This window comes from Cajanus cajan, chromosome 1, assembly GCF_000230855.2.
Source record: "Cajanus cajan strain Asha chromosome 1, NIPB_CcT2T_4, whole genome shotgun sequence".
Lineage (NCBI taxonomy): Eukaryota > Viridiplantae > Streptophyta > Magnoliopsida > Fabales > Fabaceae > Cajanus > Cajanus cajan.
This window is the reverse complement of record NC_138517.1, coordinates 13,906,024-13,925,057: the sequence shown is the minus strand read 5'-3', so window position 1 is coordinate 13,925,057 and position 19,034 is coordinate 13,906,024. Positions and strand designations below refer to the sequence as shown.

General features: G+C 30.2%; 1 protein-coding gene across 1 annotated transcript; it reads left to right on the top strand.

Moving 5' to 3' along the window:
- Positions 1 to 2,514: 2,514 nt before the first annotated feature.
- On the top strand, positions 2,515 to 5,166 carry LOC109789972 (Heavy metal transport/detoxification superfamily protein). Its single transcript, XM_020349045.3, has 3 exons — positions 2,515 to 2,934; positions 3,435 to 3,516; positions 4,624 to 5,166. The coding sequence occupies exons 1-3, from the start codon at positions 2,929 to 2,931 to the stop codon at positions 4,950 to 4,952; spliced, it is 417 nt and encodes a 138-aa protein (XP_020204634.1). The 5' UTR covers positions 2,515 to 2,928; the 3' UTR covers positions 4,953 to 5,166.
- Positions 5,167 to 19,034: the final 13,868 nt, after the last annotated feature.

The window sequence follows — 19,034 nt, the reverse complement described above, 5'->3', positions numbered from 1 at the left end:
AAAAAATTGATGTTAAATATTAATATGTTTTGAATAATGTTTCAGAATTAACGAGTTAGAAGATTTTATTCTATTTATTTAATAAATAATTATAACCATTTCAAACTATAATTATAATTAAACATACCTTCAAAAATTTGATGAATCACAACCAAAATTTTTGTAATGAGTAACATAAAATCAATGAGATATTTGGAAAATAAGTTTTTCAAAATAAATAATTAATTTGAAAAAAATACAAAATATATTCAAAATAAAAGAATACAAAGAGGTACTAGACCGTTAAAAGAATTTTTTTTTTCTGAAAGTAGCGAAACATAGGAGCTGTCACCTTGCTTTTAGTTGCAATCTAAACAAGCAATCAATTTTTTTTCTTTTCTTTTATTACTTTTTGACAGATTTGTTTAATTATGTCTTGGAAACACTCCTTAAATAGAATTTATGGTCTAATTTTTTAAAATTTGACATAACCTATTTAATAAAAAGTTAGATTTAATTTTTTTAAAATTTATTTATTTAAAAAGATTGGATTTAAACTTTAAAAAAGTCTATTTAATCTGATAAATTAACTTATTTATTTATATAATATAATAAAAAAAATTAATATATGTTATATTATTAATAATATAATTAAATAAATAAATTTATCACATAAAAATAAATTATCAATAGTTTTAACATTTTATTGTACACACCACACCTTATTTAATTATAAGAAATCAAGAAATTGAAAATAAAAATATTATAGTAATTACATATTTGTTTGTTCTTTTTCTTCATCTTCATAATTAGTTATTTAAAATATTCAAGATAAGATACAGGAAATATTTAGAAATTTTTTTTATAGATAAGATTATTTCCTTTCATCACAACCTGAGCATGAGGTATATGTCATTTTACATTGGGTATATATAAATTGTCCTTCTTATATTAATTTTATTTTTAATTTAAATTTTAAAATTTTAATAATAATGAAGCAAACTATTTTTTATCATGCAAATAAATAAATAAAAAGAGTCGTACATATATTTTAAAATAGATTTATTAATTTATTTAAAATTAATTTTATGAACTTATTTAGTATTATTAATATAAAATAAATTTTAAATAATTGGACATACCAAACTTTAGGTCAAATTAAGTCTGGAAAAAAAGCATATAATATATAATACCTTCATTTATAAGACATATATATATTCAAAATATGATGAAATATAATCTCATCCCTGAGCACATCATATTATTTCATAAATAAGTAGAAATCGTTACATTAACAACTCATCGGAGAATAACAGTAACTTCACATTAAATTTATAATTCACCCAAAAAAGATATTAAATTTAAGCAGTTGAAATCAAACTGTTTTTTTTTTTTTTTGGGTGTTTAACCTTTTGATGAACATATATTGCTATAGCCACCTAACTATAAGGTTTAACAATAACCACTTGTAACTAAGAAGTTAAAGAAAAATAAATCAAGTTGTATTTAACTTACAAATTATTCATTGTGCATTGATGCGAATATATGCGATAGCAGGAATTATGTAATATCATTAACTTAGATCATGATGTTACATGTCTAGCACGCACCAACATTGTCCCTTTTAAAATTAAGAAGAAAAAAAATGGTTCGTTATATCATTTTTGGCACCCCTAAAAACATACATAAATTGTTGAATGATGTCTAACATAAATTTAGAAATGAGTCATATGATCGCTTTAAAAGCGAGGACAGGTTGCTGAAAGATTGTTCTGACCGTTCTGTCGACGGATCTTCTGAAAGTTGCTTGATCCGTTTGAATTGGCTTGTCATAGTGTTTGTGGAGATTCTCATAATTTGTCACCCATTGTAATGGGATGAGCTCCTTCAGCTGTTCCCTAAACCTAGAATATGCACATATTCTAGGTTGGAACCATATTGATACTTTTGTAATTTTTTATGAATAAAAAAATAAATAAACATTAGAAAAGAAATATCAAGTGAAATCGGTAAAAGAAAATTTTCATTTTTATATTTTTAGATAGTAAAAATTGAACTAAAATTTCATTTACCTACTCTAATCTTTCACCATTAAACCAAATTTAAATATGATATATTTTTTTAACAAATCACTTGTATTTTTCACTTGAGATAATCATATTTAAGTAGGATTAGAATCTTTATGGATAATAAAACTCTCCTTTAAAGTATATAACACATTTATACAAGATAAACTAATTGAGTAACATGCTTATTGCTAAATATGATAGGTGATATAATGTGATAGTAAAAGAATAATAGAGAAAAATAAGGAGTGGTAGTTAGATATTAAAAAAATAATAATAAAAGTAGTGTCGACTAAAATTTATTTCTCTTACATATGTTAATTACATGGCACCCACCATGCACCCTTGGTTGGTTTACAAATTACAAGCAAGATCCTACACTACACTACAAGATATGCATGTAGGCATCATAATGTTGTGTGTCCAGCAAAGAAAAGAGAAAAGAGAAGGAATCGATCAGTGATGTCTACCATTTCGATCATTGCACTCAGAAATGTTCAAATGTGTTGGCATGAGTGGTCCATGGGGGTGGCAAGTCAATGGAGACAGCCTTAGGGAGAGAGAGGGAGTGTGCCTCAAAATTGGGGAGCGCAAGAGAAACTCACGCTTTTGCCACATACCACGCGCGAATATACTCTACTGTGCACCCTTTTTAGATTTCAAAACCCAATGAACCCCTTTTTCAGCCTAACTGTTTAAAAGAGACCCTTCACATAGTTTAGCAAACCAACAACAACAGCATCACTTTGATCGAAGCCAAAGGCTAAGGCCAAGGCTGAGTGAACCACACCACACCACCCTCTTCTTTTTCTTTCATAAAAGGGCTTTCATTGCTCCAAACTAGAAGAATCATCTCCTTCTTTCGGTCTAAGCTAAACAAACAATGTCTGTAAGTCCCTTTTCTATTCTCTCTCCTAGGTACACAAATAATGAATGGTTTGCTTCATTGTTAGTGAGTTTCCAATTCTATATACTAAAAATTATGGTGATACTATAAGAAAGTAGGAGTAACTATTTGTTATTTTATCTTCAGTGTGTAAAAATAATTGGTTATTTCTCATCATCAAACTTATTCAGACAGGTTTAGTTCAATAGTTTAAGTTTAAGTAGAGTGAATGGTCAGTTATTATAAACTCCTTTTATATGGAGTTGAATTTTGATAAATAAAAATAAATCCAGACACACTGTTTGTGTGTTTGAAGAGAAATTAATTAGAAGTTAATGGGTTATGACTGAGATTGGTGTAATGTGTGGGACATTGCAGAATTAGTCATGTCATGCTATAATGCTTATGCACAAGGTCATTGGGAGGCGGTGTTTATTTATTATACATTATTGTATATATTAAATTAAAAAATAAAAAATTACTGACAAGTATTTTCCTTGCAGAATATGATAGAGGTGAGAGTTCCAAATCTTGATTGTGAAGGATGTGCTTCAAAATTAAAGAAAGCTCTCTTCAAGCTCAAAGGTACACTTTGCATATAAGCAATTTTTTTTGCCTTTTTATTATTATTATTATTATTATTTTTGTTGGTCTCTTTTCTAGTAGTTGTTATGTGTTGAGCTTGGTACACATGGGCCATTAAACGGCGTGTGGCTGATCTTAGCATTTTATTTTGGGCTTTGATTTCCAAAATTCCATGTGCATTCCTCTTTTGCTTTTCTAAGTGGGAACCATAAGTCAAGAACTTGGTACACTGCATCATTCTGGGGTCCATGTAGACCTACCTGTTGCATGTTGGGCTCCATATTTATTCATGCTGTGTTTTTCAAATCCAACAAGTTAGCATGGCTCCTCTGTCCTCACACCTTAACCCAAAGAAATTAATTGTCAGAAATAATGCTTACAATAAATTTATTATTATTATTTTTAATTGGTCTTTCACATTATTATTATTTAGTAATGTCATCATTATTATTATTATTATTACTTTTTATAATGTGTAATGTGTAAATGCATAGATGATGTGTTAAAATGTACAACTTTTGTTTTGGTTATATATAGAGTGAACAAAAGAGAAAAGCATGACATGATGGGTTCTCATTCAGCATCAAAATAAGCATGCTCAAAAGCAAGCAAAAGTACTATAAAGTGACTTTTACTTGATCTAAGTTGGGTCACCATTGAGCCAAATGCATGATTGAGTTAGTTGTATTTCTCTTAACCACCTTAATAAGGGCATTTGACTCTAGTAGAATTTTGAATTATCCCTAAAGCTTCCACCCTTTTGAACTAGCTACAAAATTAATTCTTGGTATGAGATTCAGGCCAACTCAAGCGAGTTCTAGAGTAAATTTTAAGAATTTATTTTACTGTATAATAACTAATAGTAAATATTTTTTGTTGATGGTATTAAAGTTTAAAATTTAACATGTCTAATCCTTAAACCGACCTTATTAGGATTTAGCCATTCTTAAAATTCTTCTTTTAAGGATGTGTTATCCGAGAATCAAACTCAAGTTCTCAACAAACACAACGTGTGTTGCTAACTGAGTCACACTAATTGGACAACCCAATTAGTTGTATATTTGTATTATGCATGATGTTGAATTATGATCAATGTGTGATGTGCAGGAGTAGATGAGGTAGAAGTTGAAATGGAAGCACAAAAAATAACAGTGAGAGGTTATGGATTGGAGGAAAAGAAAGTTCTTAAGGCAATCAAACGTGCAGGGAAAGTAGCAGAGCCATGGCCATTTCCAGGGCATGCACATTATGCTTCATTCTACAAGTACCCTAGTTACATTGTTAACCATTACTATGATGCATACAAAAGTGAAGCAACAAGTGGGGTCCACACTTTCTTCCACACCCCTGCAGTGTATTCAGTTGCTGTGGCATCTGATGAGGCCTTTGCTTCTCTCTTTAGTGATGATAACCCTCATGCTTGCTCTATAATGTAATGTAATTAAATATTAAACCATGTTCATGTACTTGTTTTCCTCCACTTTAGGTTAGTTTCTCTTTGAAGAGAAGGTGAAGAAGCAAAAGGTGAGTGAACTAGGCATGTTTTCGTAGGGAATTTAGTGTTTGTGTATTGGTTAATTTTTTTTGACAATTTTCTTGAGTGTGTTATCATGTGCCTACTTTTAATATCCATTGCGTTTTTCTGGATCCTTTCTTTTTCCAATTTTGGTTATAATTTATATACAGGAGTATAAATATTTATAAGTGGCTTTTGAGCACGGACTCATATTTTGAGGGCCACCAAAAAAATATGATTAAGTCTATATACTATAAAAATAAAATTTTACGTGATTAAATTATATTAAAAAAAATTAAGTGTGAATAATTAATCAATTAATAGATGTTTTCACTTCTCAACAAAAAATTATCCACAATTTTAAGAAAATAAATTAACAGTGTTAAATATAAAGAGAAAAATGTGATGATGTACTATGAATTTATTTCCTTTTTTCTCTAGACGTGAACTTATATAAATGTTAACTTAAATTTATCAATAAAAGTTGTCTTAAGCTTTCAATTTTTCTTTTTATCTCTCTAATTTCTTCTATTGTCTTCCTATTATTTGAATAGTGATCTCTTTTACTCCTTTTAAATCTTGAAATTAAATCGCAAGTATCCACTTCTTAGTCATAATAAAGATTTTGAGACGCATCACTATTGTTGATCCTTCATTATGTAATAGTCTCTAAGGATAATTTATATTTTCATAGGGTATTTTTTAAACAAATGTTTATTTAATTGTTTGTTGTTTAAACCTTTAATTGGATTTTAATGTAAATTAGGAGTTATCGAGTGAAACATAATAGAACATCATTTTAAACATAATATTCAGCCAAGAATATGAAGAAAAAAAACCATTTTTTTGCAGACAAAAATAGGGTAAAACTATCCGAGATCAATACTATATGGTTCAAGAAGCAATCCTTCAACAAAATCACTCTTCCACAAGAGTTCACCAACATATTTCTCAACATCAACAGAAAATAAAATGAACTACAAGCCTCCAAGACTTTTGTCCAAAACCTTTTGTCAAAAAGCTTGTTTTTATGAGTCCTTTTGCCAAGCTTTTGCAAGCATAGTGTTCCAAACTTTCTATTCGAAAAAAAAATTCAAGTCTCACATCAACTAAAAGATAGGACAATTAAAGAGTATACAAGTGAGTTTGAGTTTAACTCAACCTATATATAAAACTAAAATAAGTCTTACATTATTAGAACAAAAATATAAATAAGAGTTTATAACACATACATACTCCATTGGTTGAGAAACCTTTAAGGTGATGACCAAAAGTAAAACTGTGAGAGTTTAATTTCAAAGTGGATAATATCTTGCCATTGTGGAGTTGTGTGTGCAAACACCCCAATAAAAAAATATAAACCCTCCTCTTAATAAATATTTCCTTTAAAAAAAGTTCAATAACATAACCTAATGGTGGTATCAGAGCTAGTGGTTTAATTTAGTGGTAACCAATATATTCATAACCAATAGATACAAATAATAAAAATAATGATATACAAAAATAGATTCCACTAAATGGGAGGTTAGGTCCTTTGTTTGAAAGAAGGATTATTAGGATACAAACCAAGTTTCACATCATTAGAACAAGAAAAGAAATAAGAGCTTATAAAACACATACATACTTTATTGGTTAAGAGAGACCTTTTGGGTGATAACCAAAAGTACATCTATGATGTTAAGCCAAAAAAAGATATTAGATTCCTCAAACTCTCAAACTTTAATGATAACAAACATAACGTTTTTTTAAGAAATTTTTATTTTTTGTGAAATGTTTATCAAACGAAACATTAGATACAATTCGTTAGAGAAACAATGTGTCATCAAACGAAACATAAGGCCTATCTTTATAAAGTCTTATATGCCTATTATATATTTATAATGACTAACAACTAAATTTTTCATGTTTATAAACATATCAAACTAAGAAAACTCTTTATAACTTACAAATTTGTTAAAGAGAATAAAGTCATGCTTTACGCTAGAACCAAGGACAAATAGATCCTTGAAATCACGAACCAAGTCAACAAAAGTTGATGTAGAACCCATTCCTCACTAACACACGCTATAGATAGTTTGTTTAGTATTCTAAAGATGATAAATAACCTCCTTGATCAGATAAAAAGTGACAATTTGGTGAAACACATTTAATGCATCAATGAAAATTTCTCACCTCAAGGAACCTATAACAAAAGCAGAAGAAGCAAGCCTATGAGGAACCCTCAAGGTTTTGCAATGGTCATATTCATCCACACTACTATATAAGAAGCCTCATGATTAGAATGAAAAGAAGAGAAGACGAGAACCTTTTTGCAAGCATTTATACTGAATATATTATTCTTTCAATAAAGCTCTTTATACTTAATTTAGTATTGTATCACGACTTGATAGGAAAATGAAACAACTTTGTAAACCTTAGTAACATTAAGTTATTGGGTTTGAAACTAGAGATGCTTCTATAAAAAAAATATTTGTTGTTTGAACATGGAGAGACCTGTCTTTAAAAGAATACTTGTTGTAACACCTATTTTATAATTCTAAGTTTTATAATGTCTCTTTTATAAATTATTAATTCAATTACAAAAATAATATTTATAAAATGGTGATTTTTATTTTCCTAAAAAAAATAACTTTGTAATTATGTAAAAATAAAATTTATATACATATATACAAATATTTAACATATGAATAAAAGTAAATTACACACGCAAATATACATATATGGAGATTATTAATACATCATATAATATTTGAAAGTACATATAACAATGTAATTATATTAGTTTTATCGTTTACGTGAAGGAAAGGTATCTTATTTTTGTAATCTTTCCTTCATACTCTCATTATAAAGTTTAAATTGGAGGTTGAAATAAATTTATAATAGGATTTGTATAGTTAGCAGGTAGTAGAAAGAAGGTAACTATAATAGGACCACTGATGACTGTAAGGACTTCTTGTTCTAGAGAAAATGTAAAGGTTGATAAACCTATTCATTGAAAAGTGATGGAATTAGATATAGTGTCTATATTCTAACTTCCTCTAGGAGAAAAAGTAGAAATAACAACTGTGAAAGGGTTAGGAATTGCTGGAAGATCCATCTATTTTACATTATATTTAATTTAATATTTTGAAACATGAGGAATAAGGAGTGAAAATAATTATCTAATAATATAAATAAATAAATAGAACGTACATAAATATTTGTAGCTAATATTAATTATATATTTTAGATTTTTATGTTATAATGAAATTTGAATTATTCTTGTAGTGACTAGTTGAAATAAATGAGCTTTATCATAATCTCAAATAACATAAGGATATTTCATCTTAAATTTTTACTCATTTAAATCTTCAAGATCAAACTTTCAACTACAAATTAATTCAAACCTTTTTTTATGAACATAGATTAATAGTTATGTTTATAAAGTCAAAATAAAAAAGAATGATGAAATAATAATAAAATGAGTTTAGGAAAGTTAACTAAACTAGATTATAGTTAAAAATAATATAAAATAATTAAACTAAATGATTTAGAAACATTCATTAATATTTAATTAGAATTAAATATAACATAGTTTACACAAGTGAGATGAGGTTGAGAATATTAAAATAATTACACAATAGTTATAAATATCATAAAATAATTATACAAAATAAATTAGGAATACATCATTGACTATTTAGAGTTAAAAGTATCATAGATTAAACAAGTAATAAGATGAGGTTAGGGATATCTCACTAATTAAATATAGACAAACATAAAAATAAATATAACCATATAGAAAATAAAAATTTTAAAAAGAGATAAAAGTCTCCTCCCCTTTACCTATATTGTTCTTTTAACCGAACTTGATCTCCTTAAGTGACTTACAAAACGTAAAGAAAGAAAAGTTCAAAACAAGAGGAAGAGTGTTTCTCTCTGTGTTGAGTTCTTCACTTGAATCTCTCTTTATACTAATTGAGGAGGTTAAATTGGTAAAACCCATTAATGTATATGTGGCATACCCAATTACTGAAGAAGTAACAAGTTTTTCAAACTTTAGCTACTTTATGACTAATCCAATTTACAGATATTTGTTTGTTTGCATAATGATAGACTTGCAACATGTACTTAATTCTTGTTTCTATATATCTTTTTTTCTTCATTATCTCTGTAACACCCCAGTTTTCAAAAAGATTATTATTATTATTATTATTATTATTATTATTATATGGTATTTGGTCATAATTATTTTAATAATTATAGAGAAATATTATTTTGTACGTTTTAAATAATTATTGTTTTGGACAATTATTTTGTACGTATTAAATAAGTATTTTTATTAGCATTTTTAAATAAATATTTATATGTTTTAAGAGAAGGTTGATTTTATATGATATTTTGTTATTAAAATTATATTATTACATTTTGGGTCAAAAATTATTATTATTATAGAGGAAAATTATTTTATAATATACATGTATTTATTTTATTTAATTATTTTGAGGAAAAAGAGAAGTGGGTTAGAAGAGAAGGAAAATGGGTTGGGTTGACCCAGCCCAATGGATTAATTTTAAAAAAGGAGTCAGGTAGCGTTAACCTTATCAGCCTCATTTGCGTTCTGAAGGGTTAGGGAAAAAAAGAGGAGAAACAAAGAGCTATAAGGAAGAGTACTCAAGAACAATCTTAGATCATACCAAGACCATTCGTCTTCTGCTCATCCAGGTAAGGGGGAGTGAGAAACCTCACTCAGGGTGTGGGAATAATTGTTGGGTAGTCGGATTGGTCCTCAATCCTTTGGCTGATGCATGCTTCTAGGAACATGCAAAGTATGAATATTTCTGTTTTGCCTTCTGATTGCTTTGTTGTGTTCCTTGTTGGATGTGATTCATGAGTATGTGGTTAATTTTGAAAATGAATATGTTTTTATATGAATTAGAGTGTTCTGTGTTCCTACGGGAAATCCTATGAGAAAAAGGGCAAAATATGAATGTTTTTTGTTTTGCCTTCTGATTGTTCTGTTGTGTTCCTTGTTGGATGTGATGTATGAGTATGTGATTAATTTTGAAAATGAACATGTTTTGATATGAATTAGAGTGCTCTGTGGGTTCTTTTGGAAAACCCTATGAGATAAAATTAGGGATATGATCTATGGATGATTTGAGGCATTATATGTTGATGATAGCTTCATGTTTTAGATAAGTTCTTGGTATGATTTATGTATTATTTTGATGTATATGATGACGAGAAGTTTCTTTATGAGACTATGGGAATATGATGTGAGAATGTGAAAGGTGAACATATGATCTGTGATATGACATTGTGACATAATGTGACATGAGATATGATGAGATGTGAAATGTGAAGTGAAATGTGAAGTGTTGAGTCAATGTAATTGTGAATGTGAGACATGCATCATATGCATATATGACTTATTCCAGCTGTGCCGCTTAGGTCGCATACTAGTGATGTAACAAGTTATGTGATGAAATGACTTATGTCAGGTGTGTTGCTTAGACCGCATACCAGTGATGTAACAGGCAATGTGATGAAATGACTTATGCTAGGTGTGCAGCTTAGGCTGCATACCGGTGATGTAACAGGCTATGTGATGAAATGACTTATTCTAGGTCTGCCGCTTAGGTTGCATACCAGTGATGTAACAAGCTATTCTAGGTGTACCTTGGGTCACTAGTGATGAAAAATGTGAAACTTTCATATGGCGCCACATGCATGCATTTATGAGTCAAGTCCATGACATCATTACATGATAAATGAGTGTGCAAGTGATATTGATTGTGTATGTGTATTGTTTACATGTGATTTGTACTTGTGACTCATGTTTGTTGTGTGTGTGTGCTATCTAACCTTTATTTCTGCACTTGAACCTGAGTGAGATGTTTCTCACTCCCTTGTTGTTCTTTGTACATGTTTAAATTGTGTTGCAAATGATCATCAGCACGTGGATGTTGGTGACGAGGCTTAAGCTTCAATTGGGCATGCTCTGATAGAATATATGACATTCGGGCATAACTAGATTTAGTTTAGGATTCCTTATTGTTATTCTGTTTTGGGAAAGATTCATTTTGCTATAAATTCCGCATTTGACTATATTTGAAGTATACGAATGTGAATCCTCTACTCTTATGTTAATGGATTTATTGTTTTAATTATAAAGATTTTATTTAAACCAAGAATATGTTTCATATATATGTTGGGTAGAGGGTGTCACAATCTCGAGCACGTTATGCTTACCTTACTTGACCAATATTTAAGGTAAAATTTTGCAAAAGCTCCTCAGATACGAGCTTCTTGTAAAATTTGTTGATTATGTGAATCTTACGTCTTTTTTTTTCCTATAGTACTCATATATAAGTACATCACTATTTAATTATATATATAATATGTTTATCATATTACATGTATAATAAGTTGTTATATATATATAGATATAGATTCAACTGAATATTAATACTATTACTATGAAAAATTTCATCTTATAATATATTTAACTTATGTTACTATTATTTATGAAGAGTAAAAGTTTGAAATTGAAATTTTAGAATATTACAATTGTCTATAAAAGAATACTTGTTGTTTGAGTTTGGATAGGCTTGATTGTAAAAGAATATTCAGTGTTGAAGTCTGGATAGGCTTTGTGTGAAAATATTACTTGGGTAAATTATTTTTAAGACAATTCAAAGAATACTCTGGTTTGAGCCAAAAGTGGCTTGTTGAAAAAATAATTATATCTTGTTTAAGATAGTAGAACTCAATCTGTTTAGATTGAGAACTAGATGTAGTCTTGGTGGTTGAGACAAAATCAGTATAAAAACATTATGTATTATGTCTACTTTCTCTTCAACACTCTTAACTATTAGCATTACTACTTGAAAAAGTGCAAGTTTTCGATTAATACTATTCCACCTCTCTTTTAGTGTCTATCTTTTCTTCATAATGAAAGTTTAGACCCAAAGTGGACAATATCTTACCATTATGAAGTTGTGTATGGAAATAATCGATAAATAACAATATATAAACTCCTCTTGATAAAAAAAAATATTTATAACCCAAAAACAATGACCAAATAATCATAATAGATGGTATCAAGGTTATCTAAATCCACTCTAAAAGAATCATCCACTATTTGACACAAGCATCAAGCCCAATAGTGTTGAGCGTGAAAAGATGTATCGAAAAAAATCTTATTTCTACCTATCATAAATCATTAACAAGAATTATTTACCATTTATCCACGTATCAAGTCCAACGTGATGGAGTGTATATTGCGAAAACCTATCCCTTACCTTACAATTTTGTAATGTTGAGTTAGGTTCAAACTTGTTATTCTTAAATGTGTTATTTATGGTTATTTTGTCTATTTTTTTTAAGGAATATATATTTTTCAAGAGGAGGGGATTATATGTTATTTATCAATTATTTGCACACACAACTTCACAATAGTAAGATATTGTCCACTTTAAATCTAAGGGGGTGTATTTGTTTAGGATTTCATAGGATTTTAAAAGACTTTTTTTGAGTAAAAAAGTTCGTTGGTATTCAATCAAGACTTTATGTCACTTAAAAACAATTCAGTGATATTCAATCAAGATTTTAAAGATTTTTTAAAGAGTCCATTAAAATCCATTGGTATTCATTTAAGACTTTTTACAACTTAAAAACAATCCATTGGTATTCAAAAATATAGGATTTTTAAAGGATTGTTGTAATAGAGAGATTTTGATGGACTTTTTAGTGGTATTATAAATACCAAATTCATAAAAAATCTCATCCAAACCCATAAGATTTTGGAGGATTGTTTGAAGTGACTTTTCAAGTACTTCAAGAATTTTCAAGTGGTTTTTTCATCTTTCTTTTTTTCTATGCTCATGTCTTCTCCATTTTTTTTCTCTTGTTAATAATACTGCACTACTACTTATATATAATGTTGTATTATTGTTCTCATTCTATTCTCCTATTTGGTGAAACTTCTATACGTAAATGATAGTGCCATTAGCTTGCTCTATTTTTCTCTCCGTTCTCTTTAATTGACTTGCTCTATTTTGATCTATTTAATTGAGATTGTTCCTCATTTATATAACACAAAAAACACTTGAAATTTTAACTTTTAAGTAGTAATTTTTTTTATAACACGCTTCAAGAAAAGGGAAAGGTGAAAGCTAAAATTGATATCATTATCTCTATAATCAACTATAGATCTTCAAGACATTGTAATCAATTTAGATTTATTAGAACAATATATATATATATATATATATATATATATATATATATATATGTAAAAGATGAATTTGAGTTAGGGTTTCTGACTTTCTGTAAATAAAATGAGATAAGAATGGATCTTAGTTGGGAGAAGAACCATCTCAACATAAAAACTGTGATCTCTCTCCCTCTCTTGAATTTGTTATTGTTATCATTCCCCTTTTATGACTCAACAATTATTATTATTTTTTTACTATGAATTTTATTTTTTTTAATTTTTATATTATGAAATTAAGATTTTTATATTTAAAAAAGAAAATTAACATAAGACATTGCAGTATCTTAGAATTCAATACTAAAAATATTTCTTCACGAGTGAATAATTGAAAGCAATTAAAAATTAAAAAAATTATTTTGTACCTGTAACAAATTTCAGATATTTTTTTTTCTCCCAATTGATGTTTGTAAATTTCTACTTTAGTACCGATATAAAATGAAGGGACATATTTAGTTATAAGAGAGTAGGGTAGTTGTCCCACTATTTTTTTTAATCATTTATAAAATTATAAATAAAATATTTTAAATCACAAATTATAAAAAATTTGAAATGTTGTTTAGAATAATTTTTAGCATGTGTGGGACCACATAACTTTCTTCGTAAAGAATGTCATTTTGATGAATTTCCAATTGAAGTGATGGACGAATCTTCATCTTCAACATTACTGGTTAATGAAAATCATAATTTTGAGCCTATTATTAAAACACAGGAGTAAGAGCGAAAAGATACTAATGTTTGGAAGACTAATATAGCTATGAATATGTAAGTGAATTCTATTTAGAACGACATGATGTTACAAAAAATTATTATTATTTATCCATACATTATTGTTTTTTTTATTATTTTTATATTTGACTCTTTTTAAATTTGAATGTATGAAAAAAATCTTGAATTCTTATCTTATGTAAAAAATTTATGAAATTCTCAAAGTTCACAAAGTCCCGCAGAATCCATTAAAATCCTAATTTAAAAGTCTTGCATAATCCAATACACCCCCTAAATTTTATAAATTTATTTTTAATCATCACCTAAAAAATCTCTTGACTAATGGAGTATTCCTCTTATTGTTCAAATGATATAAGACTTGGTTTCTATACTTCCAACCGTAAACTAGTCTACTATTTAGACGATGGAAAGGAGGGGAAAGAATATGGTAAGACGGACATTTGTGCAACTCAACTAAGAGAGAGAAAAAAATTGCATTTTCTTGTAGGAGATGAATAGAACCGAGGCTTGAAGTTGAACTAGTGTAAAAGCATGGAACGCTTTGACTTTATGGAGCAAAGATAGAAGATAAGTTTGAAGTGCGAGATAAACGTGTGAGAATGACTAAAAAATCAGTTTTGGGGTCTTAAACATGAATGTATTCCAAAGATAATTAAACAAACATTGCAAGTGAATAAACATTAAATCCTCCCTCTGTAGCATTATAGTTGTTCGGCCAGACTATGAGCACTAATGAGACTGCATTATTTATATTTTTGGTCAAAAGGAGTAAGAGAAAAAGGGTTGACTATTGTTGTAAGAATTTGGTTTAGCCATTTTTCTGAAAAACTTGTATAAGTGAGGATTCGGGTACATATTAGTTTATTATGACAATAATGCAAGAATAAAATGATAATTTACGATGTATAGCGATTGATTTTATGTATAAAGATCTCAACGTTAGTTTAATAAAGTAGTTTAGGTTAACTCAATACTATAAAATTGATTTATAAATGTTGGGTATCAGAAAGAATGAGCGGAATGCGGAAGCACCGGATCAAGTTAATTAGAGATAGAGAGAAGTAAGTAGAGAGACAAGAAAAATAAATACACACCAAGTTTACGTGGAAACTCCAAAGACGGAGAAAAAACCACGAGCGATCAAGAGCAAGATAATTCCACTATGTAGAAATAGGAGAGTACAAGAAGTTCTCTAATATCATGAGAACAAAGAGATAATCTCTCAAATATAGACTAAAAATACTCTCTTGAATCTTTCCTCTCTATGTATGATTTTTCTCAAGTGTGTAGATTGCTGAAACAATTGCAATTTGCTCCAAATGCTTGATGCCTTATATAGGCATTGAGAAGAAGCGTATGCACCCAGAATAAGGAAACCTGGAACAAAACAAGGAGCGAAAAAGAGGAAACCATGCATAGAATCATGGCCTAAAATCAAGGAAACGTGTTTTCCTTAAAACAGGAAATATGGAAGAAATTTGTGCCATAACTTTACAATCTCCACCTTGGCTCAAATTTAATAAGTTGCTCATCGCCAGATAAAGCCCCAGAGGGGCAATCATTTGTTGTAGAGACCAACCAAGCCCAAACAATGCTGAAACTTGGCATTCGGAAGTGGCTTAGTAAGCATATCTGCTGGATTCTCAGATGTATGTACCTTTTGTAGTAGAACTTCACCAATAGTAACAATATCTCGGATAAAGTGATGTTTAACATCTATGTGTTTGGTCTTGTCGTGGTAACGACTATTCTTAGTCAAATGAATGGCACTCTGACTATCACAAAATACAGTAAGAACATCTTGTGTGAGACCAAGTTCTTTGACCAAACCTCGGATCCAGAGAGCCTCTTTCACACCCTCTGTTGCTGAAACATATTCTGCTTCTGTTGTAGATAATGCTGCAATAGATTGAAGTGAAGCTTTCCAACTGATAGCAGAATTACAGAGAGTAAAAATGTAGCCAGAAAGAGATCTTCTTCTATCAAGATCACCACCATAATCCGAATCAACAAAACCTGCAACATTATTAGTTGTAGCTTTGTTTCTGTCAAACACCAAGCCAATATTACTAGTACCTTTAAGATACCGAAAAATCCATTTTACAGCACTCCAGTGATCCTTTCCAGGATTATGCATGTATCGGCTCACCATGCTAACAGCATATGCTAAATCAGGTCTAGTGCACACCATAGCATACATTAAACTGCCAACTGCACTAGCATATGGAACGTGTGACATACGCTCCATCTCTTCTTTTGTTTGTGGGCAAAGGTCTGAAGATAACTTGAAATGTGCAGCAAGTGGAGTAGAAACAGGTTTACAATTATTCATATTAAATCTGTCAAGTAATCTCTCAATATATTTTTGTTGAGATAAGAATAATTTACCAACTTGTCGATCTCTATGAATCTCCATGCCAAGAATTTTCTTAGCTGCACCTAATTCCTTCATCTCAAACTCATTATTGAGTTGAGCTTTCAATTTGCTGATCAAAGACTTGTCACGTGATGCAATCAACATATCATCAACATAAAGTAACAAGTATATGAAAGTTCCATCAGGAAATTGTTGAAAATAAATACAATCATCATATTTACTCCTGGAATAACCTTGCCCAATCATAAAGGAATCAAATTTTTTATACCATTGTCTGGGTGTTTGCTTGAGGCCATATAAAGATTTCTTTAATTGACAAACAAGATGCTCCTTACTAGGAACAACAAATCCCTCAGGCTGATCCATATAAATTTCTTCTTCCAGCTCTCCATGTAGAAAAGCTGTCTTTACATCAAGTTGCTCTAATTCTAAATCAAACAGAGCAACAAAAGCAAGCAAAATACGAATGGAAGTATGACGAACAACAGGTGAGAAAATCTCATTAAAGTCAATACCTTCCTTTTGATAAAAGCCTTTAACGACTAATCGCGCCTTGCATCTAGGATCTTCAACCCCTGAAATGCCATCTTTCTTCTTATAGATCAATTTACACCTTAGAGGTCGTTTGCCTTTGGGGAGCTTTGTCAAATTCCAAGTGTTGTTCTTGTGAAGACTTTCAATTTCTTCATTCATAGCCACTAGCCACTTAGCAGAATCAACACAAGAAACAGCTTCACTATAGCTGGCAGGTTCAACATCATCATTTACCTCTTGTGCAATTGACAATGCATAAGCAGTCAAATTGTCATCAGTGTATCTAGCTGGCAATTTTATCTGTCTTCTTGTCCTATCTCGTGCAATATTATATTCTTCCTGTTGCTGAATAGGATGATCATCACCATGATCATCAATGCTAGACTCAGTGGTAGAGGAAGATGGAACATCAACATTAGGAGCTACAGATTTTAACTCTAACTCCACCTTCTCGCTAGTACCTTGCAGATTATTAGTACTGGAAGAAGACACAGATGATTGTTTTCCAGAAGATAATAATGCATCCTCATTAAAAGTCACATCTCTACTAAGAATTAATCTTCGTGACTTAGACTCAGAACACCATAAACGATAACCTTTAGATTCATATGCATAACCAAGAAATATGCACTTAATAGCTCTAGGAGCTAATTTTCCATCATTAACATGTGCATATGCAGGACATCCAAAAATTCTTAAATTAGAATAATCAATAGGATTACCTGACCAAATTTCTTCTGGAATCTTGAAATTAAGTGAAGAGTGTGGAGATCGGTTGATCAAGTAGCAAGCTGTAGATGCTGCCTCGACCCACAACTCACGTTGATGCCATAACCCAGCATTTGAGAGCATACAACGAGCTCTCTCAAGGATAGTTCTGTTTAAACGTTCTGCAACACCATTCTGCTGGGGTTTACCTGGAATGGTTTTGTGTCTAGCAATACCATGATTTGCGCAGAACTCATTAAAGTCACCTTCACAGAACTCCAATCCATTATCCGTTCTGAGCTTCTTGACTTTCTTTCCTGTCTGAGTTTCAACAAGAATTTTCCACTTCTTAAAAGTGGGGAATGTTTCATTTTTGTGCCTTAGAAAATAGACCCAGACTTTACGAGAAAAATCATCAATAATAGTCATCATATAACGGCATCCTCCATAAGATGGAACTTTAGAAGGACCCCAAAGATCAGAATGAATGTAATCAAGGGTACCTTTTGTGCGGTGAGTTGCAGTGGAGAAGCTAACTCTTTTCTGCTTCCCAAAGACACAATGTTCACAAAACTCCAACTTACCGATGCCTTGATTACCAAGGAGACCTTGCTTGCTCAGAAGGTGCATGCCTTTTTCACTCATATGGCCCAGGCGCATGTGCCATAATTTGGTGGCATCTTTATCAGACATAGAAGATGAGACAGCTGCTGATCCTGTCACTATAGATCCTTGCAAGATATACAAACTACCAATACGGTTAGCTTTTAATAAAACAATAGCACCTTTTGATACCTTTAGAACTCCACCTTCAGCTGAATACTTGCACCCAAGAGACTCTAGGGTGCCAAGAGAAATTAGATTTCGCTTCAAGTCAGGAATAAAGCGAACATTGGAAAGAGTCTTGATAGTGCCATCATGAGTCTTGATCTGAATAGTACCTATTCCTGCAATCTTGCATTGGGTGTCATTACCCATCAAGACAACACCACTATCAACAGGTTCAAGAGTGGTGAATAAGTCCTTATAAGGACACATATGAAATGTACATCCAGAATCAAGAATCCATTCAGTTTTGCTCCTCTTATCAGAAGAGACAGATATCATAACATCACCATCAGAATCAGTTTCAACATTAGCAGCTTCAGCAGGATTTTTACCTTTTTCCTGCCTTTCTTGTTTCTTTTTCAAGATAAAGCAGTCGGAGATATCATGCCCAAATTTCTTGCAATAACGACAGGTTTTGTTGGATTTACGCCCTCTGGATTTGGATCTACTTTTCTTGTTACTGGTACTCCCTTTTTCTTGAGTTCTACCCCTAACACTTAAACCCTCACCCTTGTCCTCAAAGTGGATATCAAGATCAAACTTTTCTTTGGACAACAAATTAGATTTAA

Excerpts from the sequence above, each read along its gene's own strand:
- LOC109789972 (XM_020349045.3), top strand. Across the intron at positions 3,517-4,623 it reads AGCTCTCTTCAAGCTCAAAG|GAGTAGATGAGGTAGAAGTT; the intron begins GTACACTTTGCA and ends TGTGATGTGCAG.